Source organism: Amphiura filiformis, chromosome 10 (genome assembly GCF_039555335.1).
Source record: "Amphiura filiformis chromosome 10, Afil_fr2py, whole genome shotgun sequence".
In the NCBI taxonomy this organism is placed as follows: Eukaryota; Metazoa; Echinodermata; class Ophiuroidea; order Amphilepidida; family Amphiuridae; genus Amphiura; species Amphiura filiformis.
Genome location: NC_092637.1, coordinates 48,295,302 through 48,314,052, shown reverse-complemented (window position 1 = coordinate 48,314,052; position 18,751 = coordinate 48,295,302). Strand labels below are relative to the sequence as shown.

Genomic DNA, 18,751 nt, shown 5'->3' with positions numbered 1-18,751 from the left:
ATCCAAATTTTCTTCATTTTTCTATTGGATTACACAGTTAACACAGGATCTTGGTGCCCAAGAGCTTAATGAAGCCCGCCCTCACATGTTAAAAATGTGATCATGCCTAACCAAGGTCGTCTACTTCATCTTCACCAAAGTTACCAAAAATCACCATTTAACACTTTGTTTTGTGGTTTTCACTTACCTAGTATTGCACAGAGTAGTGTTTTATATGGTGGGAATCTGAACACATCTGTGTGGATAATCTTCCAGCCATTTTCATCTTGATCCAGATCCTCTACTTCATCTTCGTCTAAATTATATCTTGCAAAATCATTCTTTAACACTCTCATCTGATGGGAAGAGAAATAGAGAAAAGTTCCTTGTTATTATAGTAATCTAATGACTGAGGGAAGGTTCCACCCATTTTTGAAGATAGCTATGAGGCAATTCTCTTGTTAAAGTCATTTCGAGATTAAGGGGGACTACTTCTCATTTTACTTTGTATTTCCCCAAACACCACTAGGTAAGGAACCGCTCCATCCCGCCTTAAATACAGATTTCCATATATCATTTCAAACTTGCCAAATGCTAATCACACTTACCAATATGATGACTACGAATCCAAGAAGTAGAAACACCAGCACCATAGAATTGATGATTGACAGCCAATGCACCTGCGATAAAAAATATAATGTAGTATCAAAGGAAACTTAATGCATAGATTCACATTTTAGTAAACAGGTTGCATTAAACCTGTATTCAACAACTCTTCCTATATCTTTGTACAGGAGCCAGCCGTTGTTAATCCGTGATGAATCCACAGTCCAGTAGCGTATACGCGAACGCAAGATTTTACCTCTTTCCTATCGAGTACTAGCTCTTTTCTTTGTCTTTTCTCTTTTAGTGCTTTGCCTACTTTGTAAAATGCACTTTATGAGTCTCATTGTTTATGTTTACTTGTCAGTTTCACTTGATTCTTGCAAAGTTTGCTGGTGAGAATCATGTCATTCTCACCCAATCTTTGCTGCATCAAGTAATACAAAATGTTTTCGAGAACCAAGCTTAATTCTTGCAAATTTATTTACGAGAATCTTTGGGAGAATCGATTTGCAGATCCTCGCCAAAATTCTAGCCCTTCCTTACCTCTAAGGTTTTAGGGAAGAAACTATTGTCTTTGATCAGCTTTGAAGCTCTCTGAGCATACGTTGTTTTGGTTTCATGCCATGACACGGAGTATGTAAAGCGAATTTCCAGAGGTGCTATGATGGTGTCGTCAAGGCTTACTGGCTGCTTATCTCTAGTTGATACATTGGCGTAGATAATCTGAAATGTAATGCAATCACCATCATTATGTTGAAGGGTGAGACAAGACCTTAACTGACCATTTGTGAAGAAAGAGGGAAATACTTTAAAAAAGAGGAAAATATTGCAAAATCATGCTAAAAATGCTAAAATTAGGCTGAAAATAACAAATAATGTGCAAATTTCAGGAAAAAAAAAAGAGGAAATCACCTAAAAAGAGGAAAAGTTTCAGGTCTGACATTTAAAATCACAAATTGAAAGCTGACATTGCACCAGGAATGTGTCCAAGGAAATAAATAGCTCATTGGCTGTCATCAATTTTGTGGGAATAGTTTGAGGGCAAAGGTATGTGTAGAGTCGAATTCTGCAACTTTCCAGAAATTGCTAATTTTGTTCCCCTACCAGTATTTTACAAGCATCATAGAAGTGTATTATAATAGGCAAGTCTTGGTAGGATAGTATACAAATATTAACTGTCTATGGGTGTGATGGTTCGAAATATAATCACCAGGTGGTTGTTCCATTCCACAAGCCAGAATGGCAAGTGGAATGGAACAATACTTCTTTCACAGAGTGTTTATATTTTGACTATTGCACAATTTTAAGACAATTAATATTCATTTTATATCACTCATAAATTCTATTACTTAACATAACACCATGTTTTGCCACGAGATACTTCACATTTTGGGGTCAGCGTACCAACTGGCGTACGTCTCAAACAGAGAGGCAGATGGTAAAAATGATAAATGGCAATCAACCAATGAACTGTCTAGAATTTATGTCTGAGTGATATAATACAAACTCATTTAGATAAAAGTAAAGGTAAAGCCATGATTTCTCTGTGACACGGAAAAACAGAAAAATTCACGGAATTCGGGGTTTGCTCACGGAAATTTGAAAATGCCACAAAATAGTGAAAAAAATTGTGTTGATTTGTAAAAGAAAACAAAGAAAAGTGACAATTTAGCAGTAATCAACCAGTAAACAATCCATTCTAGCATTAATTCTAGGCCTACGATGCAAGATTCTGGCCGATACAGCTCTTATAATATAATTATATAAGACAAATTACACTTTTAAAACATGCTTGTATTCACTTTTCAGTGCTTTATAATGTAAGACGGAAAATCACAGAATCGTCCCATTTGTAACACAGAATTTAAATTTTGTAACACGTAAAAATCATAGCTTTAGGTAAAGGTTCTCAGTTGTAAAATCTTTGGGTCTCACTTGCTGGTTTTTACAAGTAGGTATATGATTGCCTACTCACCTGGTCATCATTGAATTCCAGATGGAAGTGATGATGCACCCATAGATACAGCTTGTGTGTGTGCGGTATGAAGCCACTCTCCTCAAAATGTCCCACAAAACCACGCAGTGGTATATCCTCTGTAATACAGATTACAATGACATGAGATTACAACATTTATATCCAGGGATGTAAGTAACCCTGAAGAAAAAATACGGAAAATACGGAAAAAAACGCGTAAATTCGGGCTAAAAAGCCCAAAATGGGCTGAAAATAAAAGAAATTGCGTAAATTTGGACTACAAAATTACAGAATTCTGTAAAAATACAGAAAACTTACATCCCTGTATATCCATAATAGATGTAATGTCGCTCAAAATATGCTAACGTAATGATGTGAGCATTGGGCTATTCCATTTAGTTTAGTTTAGTTTAATACCTTTATTGCACAATTATATATCAAAAAGCGGTGTGTGGTGCAAAAGGGCAACCCCAAACAGGCACGAAGGCCCACTGGATGGGGGCCCTTATACACACACCAAAATAAAAGAACTAAAATTACACAGTACATAATTATAAACATGTTTAAAAAACACTATAAAATACATTAAAAATACAATATAATACTAAAATTGAGTTGCCAAAAGACATCGCATAATTCAATAAACATTAGTGAAATTGCACAAGGTAGGTAAACTGATAAGTTCACAATCTGCAAATGTTCCCCCGAACAAATCCAGGAACACCTCGGCACAAAGATCCCCTACACACCCCAATGACGTTCCGCACCACACCGTAGCACTACATCAAACTAACTGATAAACACTCACACTCCTTGTCTGATTCCTACTGGAACTTGACGTTGGTGTCGTCAATTCGAGAAAGTACCACAGTGCAGTACGAAACGCCACTGAGGCATGCCTAAGACCTCCATACCGAAGCATTTCTGGACATGTACAGAAGAAACACTTGCAAATTGTGAATTATGAACAATCCCGATGAAATTATTTATGGATACTGACAGGTGAATTTGAGATGTAGTAATTAAGGAGCTCGGATTTAAAATATTTGAAAATTTGAACGTTCCTAACGTCAGCAGGGAAGTTGTTCCAGGAGTTGTACACACGGTTAAAAAATGTCTGCTTGAAAATATTGGTATTGCAATTATTTGGGATAATTGTAGGCGAGTCAGAAGATCTTAAAGAAATGCACACTACCCCTGTGGAAGATTTAATAAATATCTTCTACAGGGGGAGTATGTTTTTCAAATGTAATTGGTCAGAATTAATCACTTTGAAAGCCATATACTCCCCCTGTATTATGGCTTCACCTATATCTTCCACAACTGGAGTACATATAAGTATTTCAAATGGAAGTCACCCAATTGTGTATTCTATTCAAAATTGATACTCCCTCTGTGGAAGACTTTAGCTAAATCTTCCACAGGGGTAGTGTGGATTTTAAATGGAATAGCCCATTAAACTAAAACAGCTCAGCACTGCTCAGTTTTGGAGCACACCACTAGGCTGCAATTTTAGCACTGGAGTTTAACTCTCAGAGGCCAAATTATCATTTATTGAATTAATCAACAAATTGCCAAATATGCAAGATTTTCATTGAATACTACCCAGCACTAAAAATATCCTAGTTGAACCCTGCTCCCCATAAACTGTACACACAAGATAGGGGTCATGTTTCCGACCATAAATCAAGGTACCTATCGTTTTGAAATATGAAAGTTACAAACTTTAATTGGAAGACAAAAGTCACAACACAAATTAGTGACATGGACCCTGGAGTGTAGACCTGCTGCTTCTGGTTGGGACTTGCGGTTATCTCACACATGTTGGAGTGGCTGGTTTAGTGACTAAATTGTGCATTATTTACTAATTTTAACACGCCCATGTAACAAACCACTTACCTACTACAAACTCAAAGTAATACAGGTCTTCAATAGCCTCTTTGAGCTGCTCGATATAGTCTGTTGTTAACTTCATCGTACACAGCTCCTTGTTATCTACTTGCTCTGTAGGAATGCAACATTGAATAAGGAAACGGTTAAGTTTCTCAAGTTAGGGTGGAAGCACTGGACAGTTGTGCAATGCTGTTCCAAATCTTCCTTGACTCCTCTGTTAACTTCATTAGTTGTTCATTCACTAAGGCTGGCGTCGACAGGTCCTCTGTCGGAATCCTGTCGACAAAGTGAATTATGTCAACATATCGACAGAACTTCGTCCATGGCGACATAGTATTAAGGCAATGGCCCAGTAAAACTTTGTCAGGCAAGCTCATTTTCACTCAAAATATTGGCCATTTCCAAAATGCAATGCCATATCTTATCTTTTACCTACTATTTCACCAATTTTTCATGTTATTTGCCTTCTTTTGGCAGTATTTTGCCTTGTTTTCCGGTGTAAATTGTACACTTTATCGCTACATGCTCGCTATGAAGACGGCCATCTTGGAAATTTGCTGAAATTGCCGATGGTGTTTCTAGATATTTTTAGGTTAAAATTTTTAAAATATTCCATATTCCTAAAATCATGAAAAAAAAGTCCTGGTATTTTTTCGGAACCCAAATGTTTGTCGACACACTGTCGACGTCAAGATACGAAATATGTTGACATGTCGACATCAAAAAACGGTGCCGACGCCGGCCCTATCATTCACTGTACTAGGTTTCACTGCCGAGTGGTTTTGAATACATAATCTTCAAGATGGTGAAGTTAACTGCTGTCAAATAGTCTCCATTATAACAAGGTCAAAGTTCAACCCTGATACAGTGATGCATTTAAACAGGACATTAGTAATTCCCTATACCATTTTCACCCTGATGTGGCAGTGACGTCAGAGCGCATTTAATTGGGTGCCGCTACAAATCACTAGTGTTTGCTCAAAGCGCTGGCATACACACGCTTAAAGACGCTCGGAGATTCACGCGCAAAATAGCTGCCTCAGCACTTTGACGTCACTGCCACATCAGGGTGAAGAATGGTATAGGTCTCTGCAACTGCAACATATTATCTGTTGCACCCAGGATGGCACTTCCATCCTTCTTGAAGAGGTATTTAAATAGATTGACTGGTAGACCTTAAAGAAAAACAAAAACTCTAGTTCGCATCAGACGTCCTTGCCAATCAAACTCTGTGTGGCTAGTGGCTGTGGCCAGTGATTAGTTAGTATGGGGTAACTAGGGAGGTACCTACCCCGGTTACGCTTTCTGGTAACCAATCGCGAATCGGGCTAAGTTTAACTGACAGACACTAGACGTGAACTAGTTTTTCTTTTTCTGTCTGCGATAATAAATCTGTATTGATTTAAGATTTATTCCACAGCCCTGAAGCTTGGCTTTGCAATTAAAAGACCTGGCAATGGCAATAAAGTGTCTAGCTAAAAAGCAAGAACCCTGAACCGGTGAAGCCAGCCATTGCATTCATATCCACTAAGGCCGGCTTCGACAGGTCCTCTGTCGGAATCCTGTCGACAAAGTGAATTATGTCAACATATCGACAGAACTTTGTCCATGGCGACATAGTGCTCAGGCAATGGCCCAGTAAAACTTTGTCAGGCAAGCTCATTTTCACTCAAAATATTGGCCATTTCCAATGTATTTTCAACAAAATGCAATGCCAAATCTTATCTTTTACCTACTATTTTGCCAACTTTTCATGTTATTTGCCTTCAGGGGTCATACTTATGGCAGTATTTTGCCTTGTTTTCTAGTGTAAATTGTACACTTTATGATATCGCTACATGCTCTCTATGAAGACGGCTATCTTGGATTCTGCTGAAATTGCCGCTGCTGTTTCTAGATATTTTTAGGTTAAAATTTTTAAAATATTCCTAAAATCATGAAGAAAAAAAAGTCCTGGTATTTTTTCGGAACCCAAATGTATGTTGATACACTGTCGACGTCAAGATACGAAATATGTCGACATCAAAAACGGTCCTAATATCCACACATCTCTGGCAGCAAATGGAATACACAGGTCCAGTATGACTGTGAAATTAAGGTGACAGCCTGGTTGAAACCTGGAATAATTGACTTGATACTTACGTCCAAAGTTGACATCATAGAGTGAAACAGCCATACGGTCTCCATCTAAAATTTCTCCTAATGTGAGGCTACGTGTCTCCACCTAGAAAATATTGATATATTGATAGATGATAGATTGATTATCGGTAATCGACTAATCGATAATAAATTCCCCTCAAGCCTCCCCATACATGCAAGGAAATCATCCTTGGTGATTGTTATTGAACATGAGAGTCTGTGATTTTTTCAACAGACTTTTTCAACCGATTTTTTCAACCGATTTTTTCAACAGACTCATCAGTACAAAACTCCAGAGGCAGTAAGAATACGCTGGCGAAGTTACGTAATAATCGGATTATCTACCATAGCAATAGGTGAACCGTATCATGCTGATCACTCGCACCTGTAAGATTAGTATCTTTGAAAGGAGCGGCATTGTATTAAATCTATGATTGCAGACATACACAGGTGATGAGTACAACCTGCTTGTAGTGAAGCGTGATATAATCAAAATTGTTTTCACCTATTGCTATGGTAGTTAATCTGATTAATTACGTAACTTCGCCAACGTATAGGATTAAAATAAGATGCAGTTTCGACTAACTTGTTACAACAGGGGTTGGCAACCATTCTAACTTGGCAGGACAGAAATCAGAAATTAAATCCGCAGATTAGTTTACATAGTGGAATTTGATGAAGGACAAACAAACAAAGTGAAGTGAAAGTTTTGGAACCTGTAAAAGCTCCTGGAAAGTGTACATTTTGAAGCATATTTCCAGGCATCTTCGAGGCAAATGGTACTGAAATTTCTATACATTTGTCACTACGAATGAGCCGTAAAGTAGTCCCCCAGTCAATTTTGTTTTATTTCGTGTTTATATCTTAAGCTTTAAAATGGTATCTAGAAGCTGGGTTATGGTTTGTTGAACTCTGCTCGTTCAACAAAATGGTACCTTTTTTCGGTTCTACATGTGTCTCTTTTTCCACATTGCTGGTAATAAAGTCAAAATTGGCAGTCATTTCAAATCATCCCCAAGTCAACAAGGTTCAGGAACGTCCTTTCATTGTTAATTGTTGGTTATATACTTAGTATACCTAGACAACATTCAATGCAATTGTAACCCACCACTTGAACAGGATTTAGCTAAAGCAAACAAAGACTAGAGCTATTTAATGATTCAATAGAAATAGGTAGAAGATTATTATCCTCTTCAGCGATAGGATTATTGATTGGTTTAAACACTATCAAATGAGACACATGTCGCGCATAATTCAAGTACCCATGAATACGACCTTCACGTACATTTTACACTGTATCTCAGAATACAATTTGCTGACTTAAGGGGGTACTACACCCCTGTCCAATTTTGCGCCTATTTTTGCAATTTTCTCAAAATTATAGCACATTGGTGACAAGTAAGATATGTATATTATAGGGGCAAGGACTACAACTACTGTACTGAAAATACAGCAACACAAAGCAAGTAGTTATTGATTTATTGATCAAATATTGGTTTTCCATCATTTTTGACTGTAACTCCACAACTGTTGGCTGTGCTGAAATAAAATTTCCAGTGCAGTAGTTGTAGTCCTTGCCCCTATAATATACATATCTTACTTGTCCCCAATGCGCCATAATTTTTGAGAAAAATGCAAAAATAGGCACAAAATTGTGCAGGGGTGTAGTACCCCCTTAACGGCTCATTCGTAGTGTACGCTCACATATAGTGTGAGAACTGCTGGACATCTTATCAATCCCCCAAAACAATAATATCAATTTGAGGTTGATAATAAATACTAATAGAATTACTGGGCAAGTTTTATGATGAAATAACCTTGCTATCAGGTTTCAAAATTCTTAAGGACTTTTAAGGACGACCAGAATCTATGCCTAGGTTGTCTGCACAAAAACCCCAATTGTGATCATCCATCTCAAACCGCTCGTAAAGTCGGCAAATTGTATTTCGAGTTACAGTGCAAAATATGCATAGAGATGGTATTCATATGTTCCTAATATTTGTCCAACATGTTTCTCATTTTAGTCCAGTCAAACACCAATCTTTAATCCTATTGTTGAAGAGGATAATAAGCTTATACTATACATAGCATTAGTAAAAAGCTAAAGTCTTTGTTTGCTTTGGCTAAATCCTGTTCAAGTGGTGGGTTAACAAACAATTAACAATGAGAGGACAATCCTGAACCTCATTCAGTTGGGGATGATGTGAAGTGACCGCCAATTATGACCATTTGATATTTAATACCAGCAATGTGAAAAAAAAGAAATAATGTAGTGCCAAAATAATGTACCCTTTTACTGAAGGAGCAAAGTTTAACAAGTTATAACTCCGCTTCTGGATATCGTTTGAAGTCAATATATTATTGTAAAGCTTACGAATACGATATATATTTTCTAAACACGGAAGAAAACAAATTTGACCAGGGGCTGACTTTACGAGTGTTTCGACCTGGACGGTCACAATTTAGGTAGATAATCTCTTACCTTATCTGGTCGACATACTGGTAGCTGATAGTAGTGATAGGTTTCATGTGGATTAAAGTAGGGTCCTACTTTGTTGACATATATTACCACCTGCAATGAAACCATATTAAAGAAAAAAATATTTAAGAGGTAACAGACTTCCCATTTAAGGTGGTATATAAAATGAGAATATATCTGGAAATCAGGAAATGCTCTGAGCATGTTTTCAATAGATTAATTGAGTAGGGCAAACTACGTTGATCAATATGCTTTTTGTTTGAAATAAATCGGACATACGGTTTTCATGATACATCAATCTAAATATTCTTTGTATCTTATTGTTTTTATCAATAATCAATGTAGTTAACGAGTAAAAATGACTGTAAAGGCTCATTAAAGCCAAAAAAATAACATTTTTGTTTCCTGTAGCCGGTCTAAAAAGACAAATGCTAAATGTGTTTTTTTTTTATCCATGTCTTGAAATGAAAATCCTGCAATAGTAATTTACAGTGGGTTTCTCCAACACCCCCGCCCGGCTTGAAAAATGTTTATTTCCTGGGAAGCAAGCTAACTTTCCCACAAAAGACACAATTTCCTTCCAAATACCAGAATTTCCCTCCAAACACCAAACGTTTCCTGGGAATGAGATTCCCAAATTCCCCACTTTTTCGAGCCATGCTCCCCACACATAAATCCTTGGCCCTGTTTCTTCATATTCAAGAATATTTGTGATCCCCTTTCAACTGGCAGATTAAAAAAGTATTTTAAAAATCACAATAGATATTCTCAAATTTGTACATTTCAGAGTGCCGTGTTGAAGGGTCCAAGTCTTGGAAGTTTAACTTATTATAAAAACAAGTCTTCATTGCCTCGCAAATGGTCGCATGTCATAAGTTGGGTATGGCCCATTTCACGGTTAGGCGCCACTTTTGGTGAAAAAAACTCGAAATTTTCAAAATGGATTAAATTTCATTTAATGGGGGTTTTCTTTTCCAAATTAGACCAGATTTTCATAAAAATATCATTTCCCAGCTTAAATCTCTCTACTTCTTGAAGAAAATTATGATTTATTATCTCATGTTATGTAATTTTTTAACAAATTGGATAAATATTGAGAAGTGAATATTTATACTTTGACTGTCCAATACATATATAATAGATATTTAAAATAAACAAGTGTGTCATAGGCTCTCTTCTGACCAAATTTGGGCAACTTTTGTTGTGTAATGACAAATTTATGGCCACTTAAATGTAATTTTGTGGTAAAAAGGAAATTGACATGAAAAGGTTTACTCAACAATTTTAATAATCAAGGAATGACTCTGATATTCCACAGCTTTGAAGGTCATAATATGGGTAATGTTCACAAATAATATCAGCCAGTTTGAAAACACAGGTCAAATTCAAGATTCTGATGTTTGTTCAATTTTGGATGTGACTGATGTCAATGTGAACGGAAACCACACACTGTAAAGCAGAGTATATTTCAGAAAATATTGCTTCAACGAGTTTTCACACCCCCAGTAAATTAAATGGGATATACTGAAACATATCAACCTGTGTTAGTGTTCATTTTAAAACATTGTTTACAATTTATAGAAGCAGATGTGACATTTTCAATTGTGAACAGAATATTTCATTATTACAAACAGTTTGCTTGTCAAAAATATAAGCTTTAAGCACTTCTAACACATATATTTTAATTAGAGAGGGCGGCCTATCTGCTGTGTCATAGCATGACATCAGTCAATATGAGACATTAAATATTAAATGCGAGGATCAGCGGAAACATGCCGAGAAAATATATAATAATTACAGAAATGGAGCTCAGACAAACTGGCATTATAATAAAGGAGAGAAAAAATCAGAACCGTTCAATTCGAACCGCGTGCATGAGCGTTACATGTCGTTGGCTCACCACCAACGCCATAACAGCTCATGGCGGATCGCTGGTTCGAATTGAACATGTAATGATTTTATTCTCCTATTATAATGCCAGTTTGTCCAATGTAAATTAATTTTAATTAGAGGCATGTATCTGCTCTCATAGCATGACATCAGTCAATATGAGACATTAAATATTAATATTGAGATGTCAGAGATACATGCCTGAGAAGGCCGCCTATAATAATTAAAAAAATGGAGCTCAGACAAACTGGCATTATAATAAGAGAGAAAAAATCAGAACCGTTCATTCGAACCAGCGTGCACCGCCATTACATATGGCGCAGTTGGCTCAACCACATGCCATAACAGCTCAGGCGGATCGCTGGTTCGAATTGAACATGTTCTGATTTTATTCTCTTATTATAATGCCAGTTTGTCTGAGCCAATGTAAATTAATTTTATATTTTTCTCAGGCATGCCTATCTGCTGTGTCATAGCATGACATCAGTCAATATTTAGACATTAAATATTAATGTCATGGATCCAGAGGATACATGCCTGAGAAAATATATAATAATTAAAGAAATGGAGCTCAGACAAACTGGCATTATAATAAGAGAATAAAATCAGAACATGTTCAATTCGAACCAGCGTGCATCTAACCATTACATGGCGCGTTGGCTCACCACCACGCCATAACAGCTCATAGGCGGATCAGCCCGGCAATTGAACATGTAATGATTTTTTCTCTCCTTAATAATGCCAGTTTGTCTGAGCCCATGTAAATTAATTATTATATTTTTCTCAGGCGGCCTATCCTCTGTGTCATAGCATGACATCAGTCAATGTCTCATATTGACTGATGTCATGCTATGACACAGCAGATAGGCCGCCCTCTCTAATTAAAATTAATTTACATTGGCCGTGCGACATTTACGAGAGAATAAAATCATTACATGTTCAATTACGGCTGATCCGCCATGAGCTGTTATGGCGTGTGGTGGTGAGCCAACGACATGTAATCGTTAGTGCACGCTGGTTCGAATCCGAACGGTTCTGATTTTTTCTCTCCTTTATTATAATGCCAGTTTGTCTGAGCTCCATTTCTTTAATTACATATATTTTGTGAGATTCTATTGAATTGAGCAATGCTAAAATGTTTTTCCTGACCCTTTATATTTTTGACAAGCAAAATGTTTATAATACTGAAATATTCCGTTCACAATTGAAAATGTCACATCCGCTTCTGTAAATTGTATACAAAACTGTCCTCTAAAGACAATCAACAAAGCCATGAAATAATCATATGTGACATGTATGAAATAATAAACCTATTTTAGAAAGTCAAATATCATGTTGTTTAAGTATTTTGACCTAAAAACTACTAATTTTGAGGATGTGACATGTGAACGGAAATTGAAGCTTTTGAGTCCCCTGTCACAATTAAAGAAGGCATACTGAATTAAAGATTTGTTGTGCCTTTTGATCCCCCACAAACCTGTAATGAAATAACTTCAAACTGGCATCCTAGTCCCATTCCTGTCTTAGTTCTTTGAAGAAACTATTTTGGATGTGACAGGTACCATGGATGTGACACATGTGAACGGAAACTTTGAAATGACATCTGTAAGCTAAGTTGATGAAGGAGTTTTCATTAAATGGTGTCATTAGATAGCTTGTAGCAGGAGATTTTTAAAAATCAAGTAGAAAAAATTCTGCCACTTATTTGTTAATAAATTATACTATTTGGAAAATTAATCGGATGTGACAAAATTGTGAACGGAATTTGTTGGCAAAAATTCAAAATATCGCTGTATCTACATATTAAGAGCAACAAGTGTAATTTGTTCAACAAATAGTAACAAGACTCTGAACTTTACTAAAACACACTAGTTTGCCATTCATGTAAATTATTAGTTGATCTATTCCACATTGAATAAGGTACATAGATGTGAGCGGAAAATGTCACATCCGAATTCAGAAATTTAAATGGTTCTCATGCTAGTTTAACTGACAACTACTACTTTGTTCATGTATGGCTGTATAGTGCAACTTGTTCACTACATAAAAACAACAAAAGCAGCTGGTAGGCTCAACATAGTTAAAAGTGGCAGCATTGGAAAATAAATGTCTGTTTCCAGGTTGCTAGTAAAATGTGGTTTTTGACCACTTCTTACCCCTAATAGCCCTGAAAGATAAAAAGCAGAAAGGCCGATTAAGCTAGTGGAGGTAGGCCATACAGAGACAATGAAAAATCACCAACAGTCAATTCTGTAACACCATTATTTTTTACACACCAGGTCAGATATGTTGAAAATCAAAAAGTGGCGCCTAACCGTGAAATGGGCCGTATGCAAAAAGGGAGGAGGGATTACACTTTTCTAAAAATTGCAATACAAATTTGATTGGCTTTCCATAACCCCATATCCAACAGCAGTGGTTGATACCTCATTTTAAGCCTAATTTTATACTCTTTTGAAGCTACTGAAGCATATAATTATACATTATTCTGTTAAAAAAATCACATCAGTTGAAATGAAAAATGCCAGGGGTGGAGGAGCAGGCGGATGTGGAGCAGGCGTATGCCGGAGTGTGAAAATTCACATGTCAGCATGTCATAACTACTGGTTACTTTTTCAAATCTAGTGAGGGTATGATGTATTGACAGCTTTGTCTGTTGAATTTGTACAACTAAAACAATTACTGATACTTAAGGTGGTACTCTATCCCCTGATCAATTTTGTGACTAATTTTGAAAAAAAAAAAAAAAATAACTACACACTGGTAACAAAAGTGATGTATATTATAGGGCAAGGAATTCAATTACTTCACTGAAATTTCAGTGATTCAATACAAGTGGTTATTAAATATTCTAAGAAATGAGGTACATTCTAGCGGTACCTCCTTCCTTTCTTATCATAAATAACGTACCGCTTGTCCAAAGGTAGCCAAAGGGTTGGGGATCGCATTTTTAACTATCACTAAATGTTTTGGAATTGAGGTCGACTAAAAAGTAGACCATTTCGGGGACTGTAATTGGTGTAGATGTCACATTTTGAGTGAGCGATATTGGGCCTTGCTCAGTGTGGAACAAGCCCCACACTTCTTATTTTAATGCCACGCTTTTTAAACAAAAAGTTTAAATCCCCACGCTTTTACAATTTTCAGAATTTCAACCAGCACCAGCGCCGAAATAAAGCGCGCGTCAAGCGTCAAAGACCACAAAGTAGGCGCGGACCCAAAAATTTCCTCTGATGCGGGTCCGCGTGACCCGTAAAAATTGAACCAAAAAAGAGCAGAAAATCCTAGTTGTGTTGTTCCACTGGAAAATCTGGTTCACATAATAGGTCCAGCTCCTGAGTACACTTTCATTTTAGTTTCCCATCAAGTTTTCAACCCGAGTTTTCAATTTTCTACACTCTACATATCGTTACCGCCGCGGCGCGCCGTAGCTAATTCTCACTCTTGAAATTTCAAAGGCATGGGTCCGGCGTCGGACCCTTGAAAATTGGCGAGGACTCTCGACATTTCACAGGCAGGGGTCCAGAGGACCCTTAGATTTTTCTTCTTATTTCGAGGCCTGACCAGCACACTGACAGCAGAGTATGAAAAGCAGTTTTGAAAAGGTATGTTTGATTGTTTGTACAGTTGAAAACATGTTTAAGGGGGGTACTACACCCCTGTCCAATTTTGTGCCTATTTTTGCATTTTTCTCAAAAATTATAGCGCATTGGTGACAAGTAAGATTATAGGGCCTTAGGGGCAAGGACTACAACTACTGCAAGTGCTGGAAACTTTATTTCGGCACAGACAGCAGTTGTGGAGTTGCAGTCAAAAATGAGGCAAAACCAGTATTTGATCAATAAATCAATACCTACTTGCCTTGAGTTACTGAATTTTCAGAGCAATAGTTCTTAGTTGCAGTCCTCGCCCTACAAAATGCATATCTTAATTGTCACCAATGCGCTATAATTTTGGAGAATAATGCAAAAATAGGCACAAAATTGGCCAGGGGGTAGTACCCCCTTAACCTTGTTGAGAAAGTTTAATCCAAGTTTCAACCTTATAGCTCTAGTTTTGGTCCCAGCTGATTTGTGCTCCTTCGTCACTTACAAACCGTCTGGCGACAACCTCATAGTACGTCTTTTCTGATTGGCTGAACATCAACGCCATAAATACTGGCGTTAAATTTTGCTGTCAATCAACGCTGGGCTTCAGCGCATCCATCGCACAATGTATGTGAGTACGTGCTGCAAGTCAGCGTACATGAAAGCGATATCAGGCGATCGGCGCCCTAGTCAGTGGCTGCTAAAGCTAGCGTATATTTTGCGTTAGCGGTATCTACAAATAGTGGAGGGTCTATTTAGTGTCACGTCACATCCTATAGCCAATTGAAAACAGTTTTATTTGGAAATTCATTATGCCAGGTGAATTCAAATTTGCCATCAAACTGCATCATTTTATATTGTCACGGAGGTATAAGTGCGTTAGTGTTATAGACCTGAAGGGGAAGTCCTCTTTTGGTCTATACGCTAGCGCGCTCGCCTCTTAAACCCAGGGTCGTGGGTTCGAGTCCCGGCAGGACCGGAAGTGGCTCGAGGAGGCGCAGGATATTTCCGTGAGGGGTTTGTGACATAAATGGTGGCAGCGGTGGTCCCTGGTGTTTCTTAACACCAGGGGGATCACCCATCGGAAAGGGTTAGGCGTTCATAAAATGGCTGGCCGAGTATGCCTTGTATCAAGGACGACCAGTTTAAACAGAGGAAGTAAGGCGTGGGGACGCGCGCTTTCTTTACGAGGAGGGGGAGCATGTCACGGAGGTATAAGTGCGTTAGTGTTATAGACCTGAAGGGAAGTCCTCTTTTGGTCTATACGCTAGCCTTCGCCTCTTAAACCCAGGGTCGTGGGTTCGAGTCCCGGCAGGACCGGAAGTGGCTCGAGGAGGCGCAGGATATTTCCGTGAGGGGTTTGTGACAATATATCAAATTAAAGCCCTTGAGTAAAGAAAGCCAACACTGAAAACCTTTTTGTCATAGCACTTTCCGTAGCAAAGTTACATCTTGTCAAAGATTGACTTTCATTAAAAAAGATTCTGCTGGCAAAATTCCCCAAAACAGCATTACGGGGTGTTTCTAGATCTTAGTCTCATGACGATAGCACCTTTTTTAATGGAACTGCTATCAAAATCTCTCTGAAATTCCATGTGCGAGTCTCTCATCACCAAAAAAAATCATATATTTGGGTCAAGTGAAGTATAGACAACATATTTAGGAACAGTGTTCGAAATAAGTGCTTATCCTCTTGTCCTCTTGTCCAAAAATCACTGGGGACAACCATATTGAGCTATGTACTTATCCCCTGGACAACCTTTATTTGGATTCTTTGTACTCAAAAACATGACAGGGACAACCAAAATATTTTGAGGACAAGCAGAATTCATGCTTTAGTTTTCCTCGGGACAACCTCCATATTTTCCTTATTTCGGACACTGTTTAGGAAGGTTTCCTTCTTAAAAAGCTTCTTTTAAATTTCAATGTAAATTTGTATTGCCGGTTTAGGCCATTTTGTAGGTAACCCAGGCAAACCTTAGTTAACACATTTGCTGGTCAGCCAAATTCGCCGACAATGTCAATGCATTTTTACATAGAAATTTAAAACTTGTGCCCGAAGAAAGAAACCTACATAAATATGTTTTCTATACTTCACTTGACCCAAATATATAATTTTTATGGTGATAAGTCACCCTTGGAATTTCAGAGGATTTTGATAGCAGTTCCATTAAAAAAAGCTGCTATATGAACTAAGATCTAGAAACACCCCGAAATGCCGTTTTGAAATTTTGCTAGATGAATCTTTTGATGAAAGTCAGGCTTTGACAAGATGTAACTTTGCTACGAAAGTGCTATGAAAAAGGTTTTCAGTTTTGGCTTTGTTTACTCAAGGGCTTTAATTTGATATATAAAATGATGCAGTTTGATGGCAAATTTGAATTCACCTAGGATACCTACATTTTGACTGACTATAGGTATCCTAGGTGAATTCAAATTTGCCATCAAATTGCATCGTTTTATATATCAAATTAAAGCCCTTGAGTAATACACGTGTCACTTGTATGACCCACCCCATGACCCCCGGGGGTGGTGAGTCACTTTACAAAGGTGCGTCAGATTTAACTATACCATGACCCACATGTGCGTCTAAACAATGACGGACATTTGCCGACAATGACTGAGCCCCTCGTCAAAATTGTGACGCACATGTTAAGGATTATGACTGTCCTCATGACGCAAAATTTGACTCACCATTTAGGTATTTTGACTGACACTGATGCACCTAACCATTGATGCACCTAGGTAAAGTGACCTCGGGGTATGTTGTGACGCACATATTGAGTAAATGACCGTACCCTGCGTCACTAATTGGTTGGTAAATGACCCAACCATGACGCACATCCCCCGGGGGTCCTAGGGTGGGTCATACAAGTGACATGTGTATAAACTAAGCCAAAACTGAAAACCTTTTTTTCATAGCACTTTCCGTAGCAAAGTTACATCTTGTCAACGATTGACTTTCATCAAAAAGATTCAGCTAGCAAAATTCCCCAAAACGGCATTTCGGGGTGTTTCTAGATCTTAGTCTCATGGCGATAGCAGCTTTTTTAATGGAACTGCCATCAAAATCCCTCTAAAATTCCATGTGCGACTTGATTATCACCATAAAAAATCATATATTTGGGTCAAGTGAAGTATAGAAAACATATTTATGTAGGTTTCCTTCACCCACCTATTCTCGAAAAAAAATCAAATTTCTATGTAAATATGCATTGTGTTGGGGCCCGGGCTCGGCGAATTCGCTGACTAGTAAATGTGTTAACTAAGGTTTGCCTAGGACTAGGTTACCTACTCTACTGACTAGCAAATGTGTTAACTGAGGTTTCCCTGTCATACCTATTCATTAACCAATCAGTCAGTGATCTTCATTTCGGGGTTGTCGCCAGACGGTTTGTTTAGTGACGGAGGAACACAAACCGGCTGGGACCGAGACTATAGCTCAGGTGGTCTAAAAGTCAGGATCGCCGAGCCTCCCACAACCTGTCCCTGCCCTTCCCCCACCCACCCATCACTTCAACTTCATGAATAAATTATTGAATGTACTGTCAATCAACATGCAACGATTCACAATAAATTATAGTCGGCAAACAATATTTCCATCCCGGTACGCCCCTGTTCGACAAAATCCCATTCCATGCAATTCTGAAGAGTTGAAAGCCCTGAGGAACTTATTTCTGTAACATTTCAGAGCTCCACATAGCTTCCGAATTCGGCACCTTCGACAATCGGTAACGTAAAAATAGGGCTCGGTTTCATTATCTTCTAGCCTTGTATCATCAATACAAATGTATCAGATGAAGCCATATACACTATGTTATATATTTACATTGTCACCAGGTTTGTAATGATGTCCTTTAGCTGATAAACTGGGAGGTAAAAGTGAAAACAGTGCAACGAAGATTGCCAACGCGACGGTCGCCATCTTTTTGTAAATAATAAAAATTCGCGAGATTCAGCGAGAAAATCCAACCTCGTACATTTAATAATTTACATTTAATAAAGTGTATGTTTTGCATATCTTTTCTTATTTGCAGCCGTCAACATCTATTAACGTGATAAAGATATGTTAGAGGGTAATATTTTCCATCATATATATAAAATCTGATGACTTTGATTGGCTATTTTTTACACAATCTCTGTTCAGGGATTTTAGTCCTAATCCCACTACGAGTGAAAAGGTTGCATGAATAATCATCCGCT

At 37.7% G+C, this 18,751-nt stretch overlaps 1 protein-coding gene across 1 annotated transcript in view; it reads right to left on the bottom strand.

The window, feature by feature from the left end:
• Positions 1 to 18,479, bottom strand: part of LOC140162975 (transmembrane 9 superfamily member 1-like) — a 31,032-nt gene extending 12,553 nt beyond the window's left edge. Inside the window, exons 1-8 of the mRNA XM_072186299.1 lie at positions 18,378 to 18,479; positions 9,075 to 9,164; positions 6,596 to 6,677; positions 4,460 to 4,564; positions 2,561 to 2,679; positions 1,129 to 1,308; positions 588 to 659; positions 188 to 335 (exon numbers count right to left, since the gene is read on the bottom strand). Coding sequence (XP_072042400.1) covers positions 188 to 335; positions 588 to 659; positions 1,129 to 1,308; positions 2,561 to 2,679; positions 4,460 to 4,564; positions 6,596 to 6,677; positions 9,075 to 9,164; positions 18,378 to 18,473 — 892 coding nt within the window. The 5' untranslated portion in view covers positions 18,474 to 18,479. The remainder of the gene's footprint in view (positions 1 to 187; positions 336 to 587; positions 660 to 1,128; positions 1,309 to 2,560; positions 2,680 to 4,459; positions 4,565 to 6,595; positions 6,678 to 9,074; positions 9,165 to 18,377) is intronic.
• Between the last annotated feature and the right edge of the window lie 272 nt (positions 18,480 to 18,751).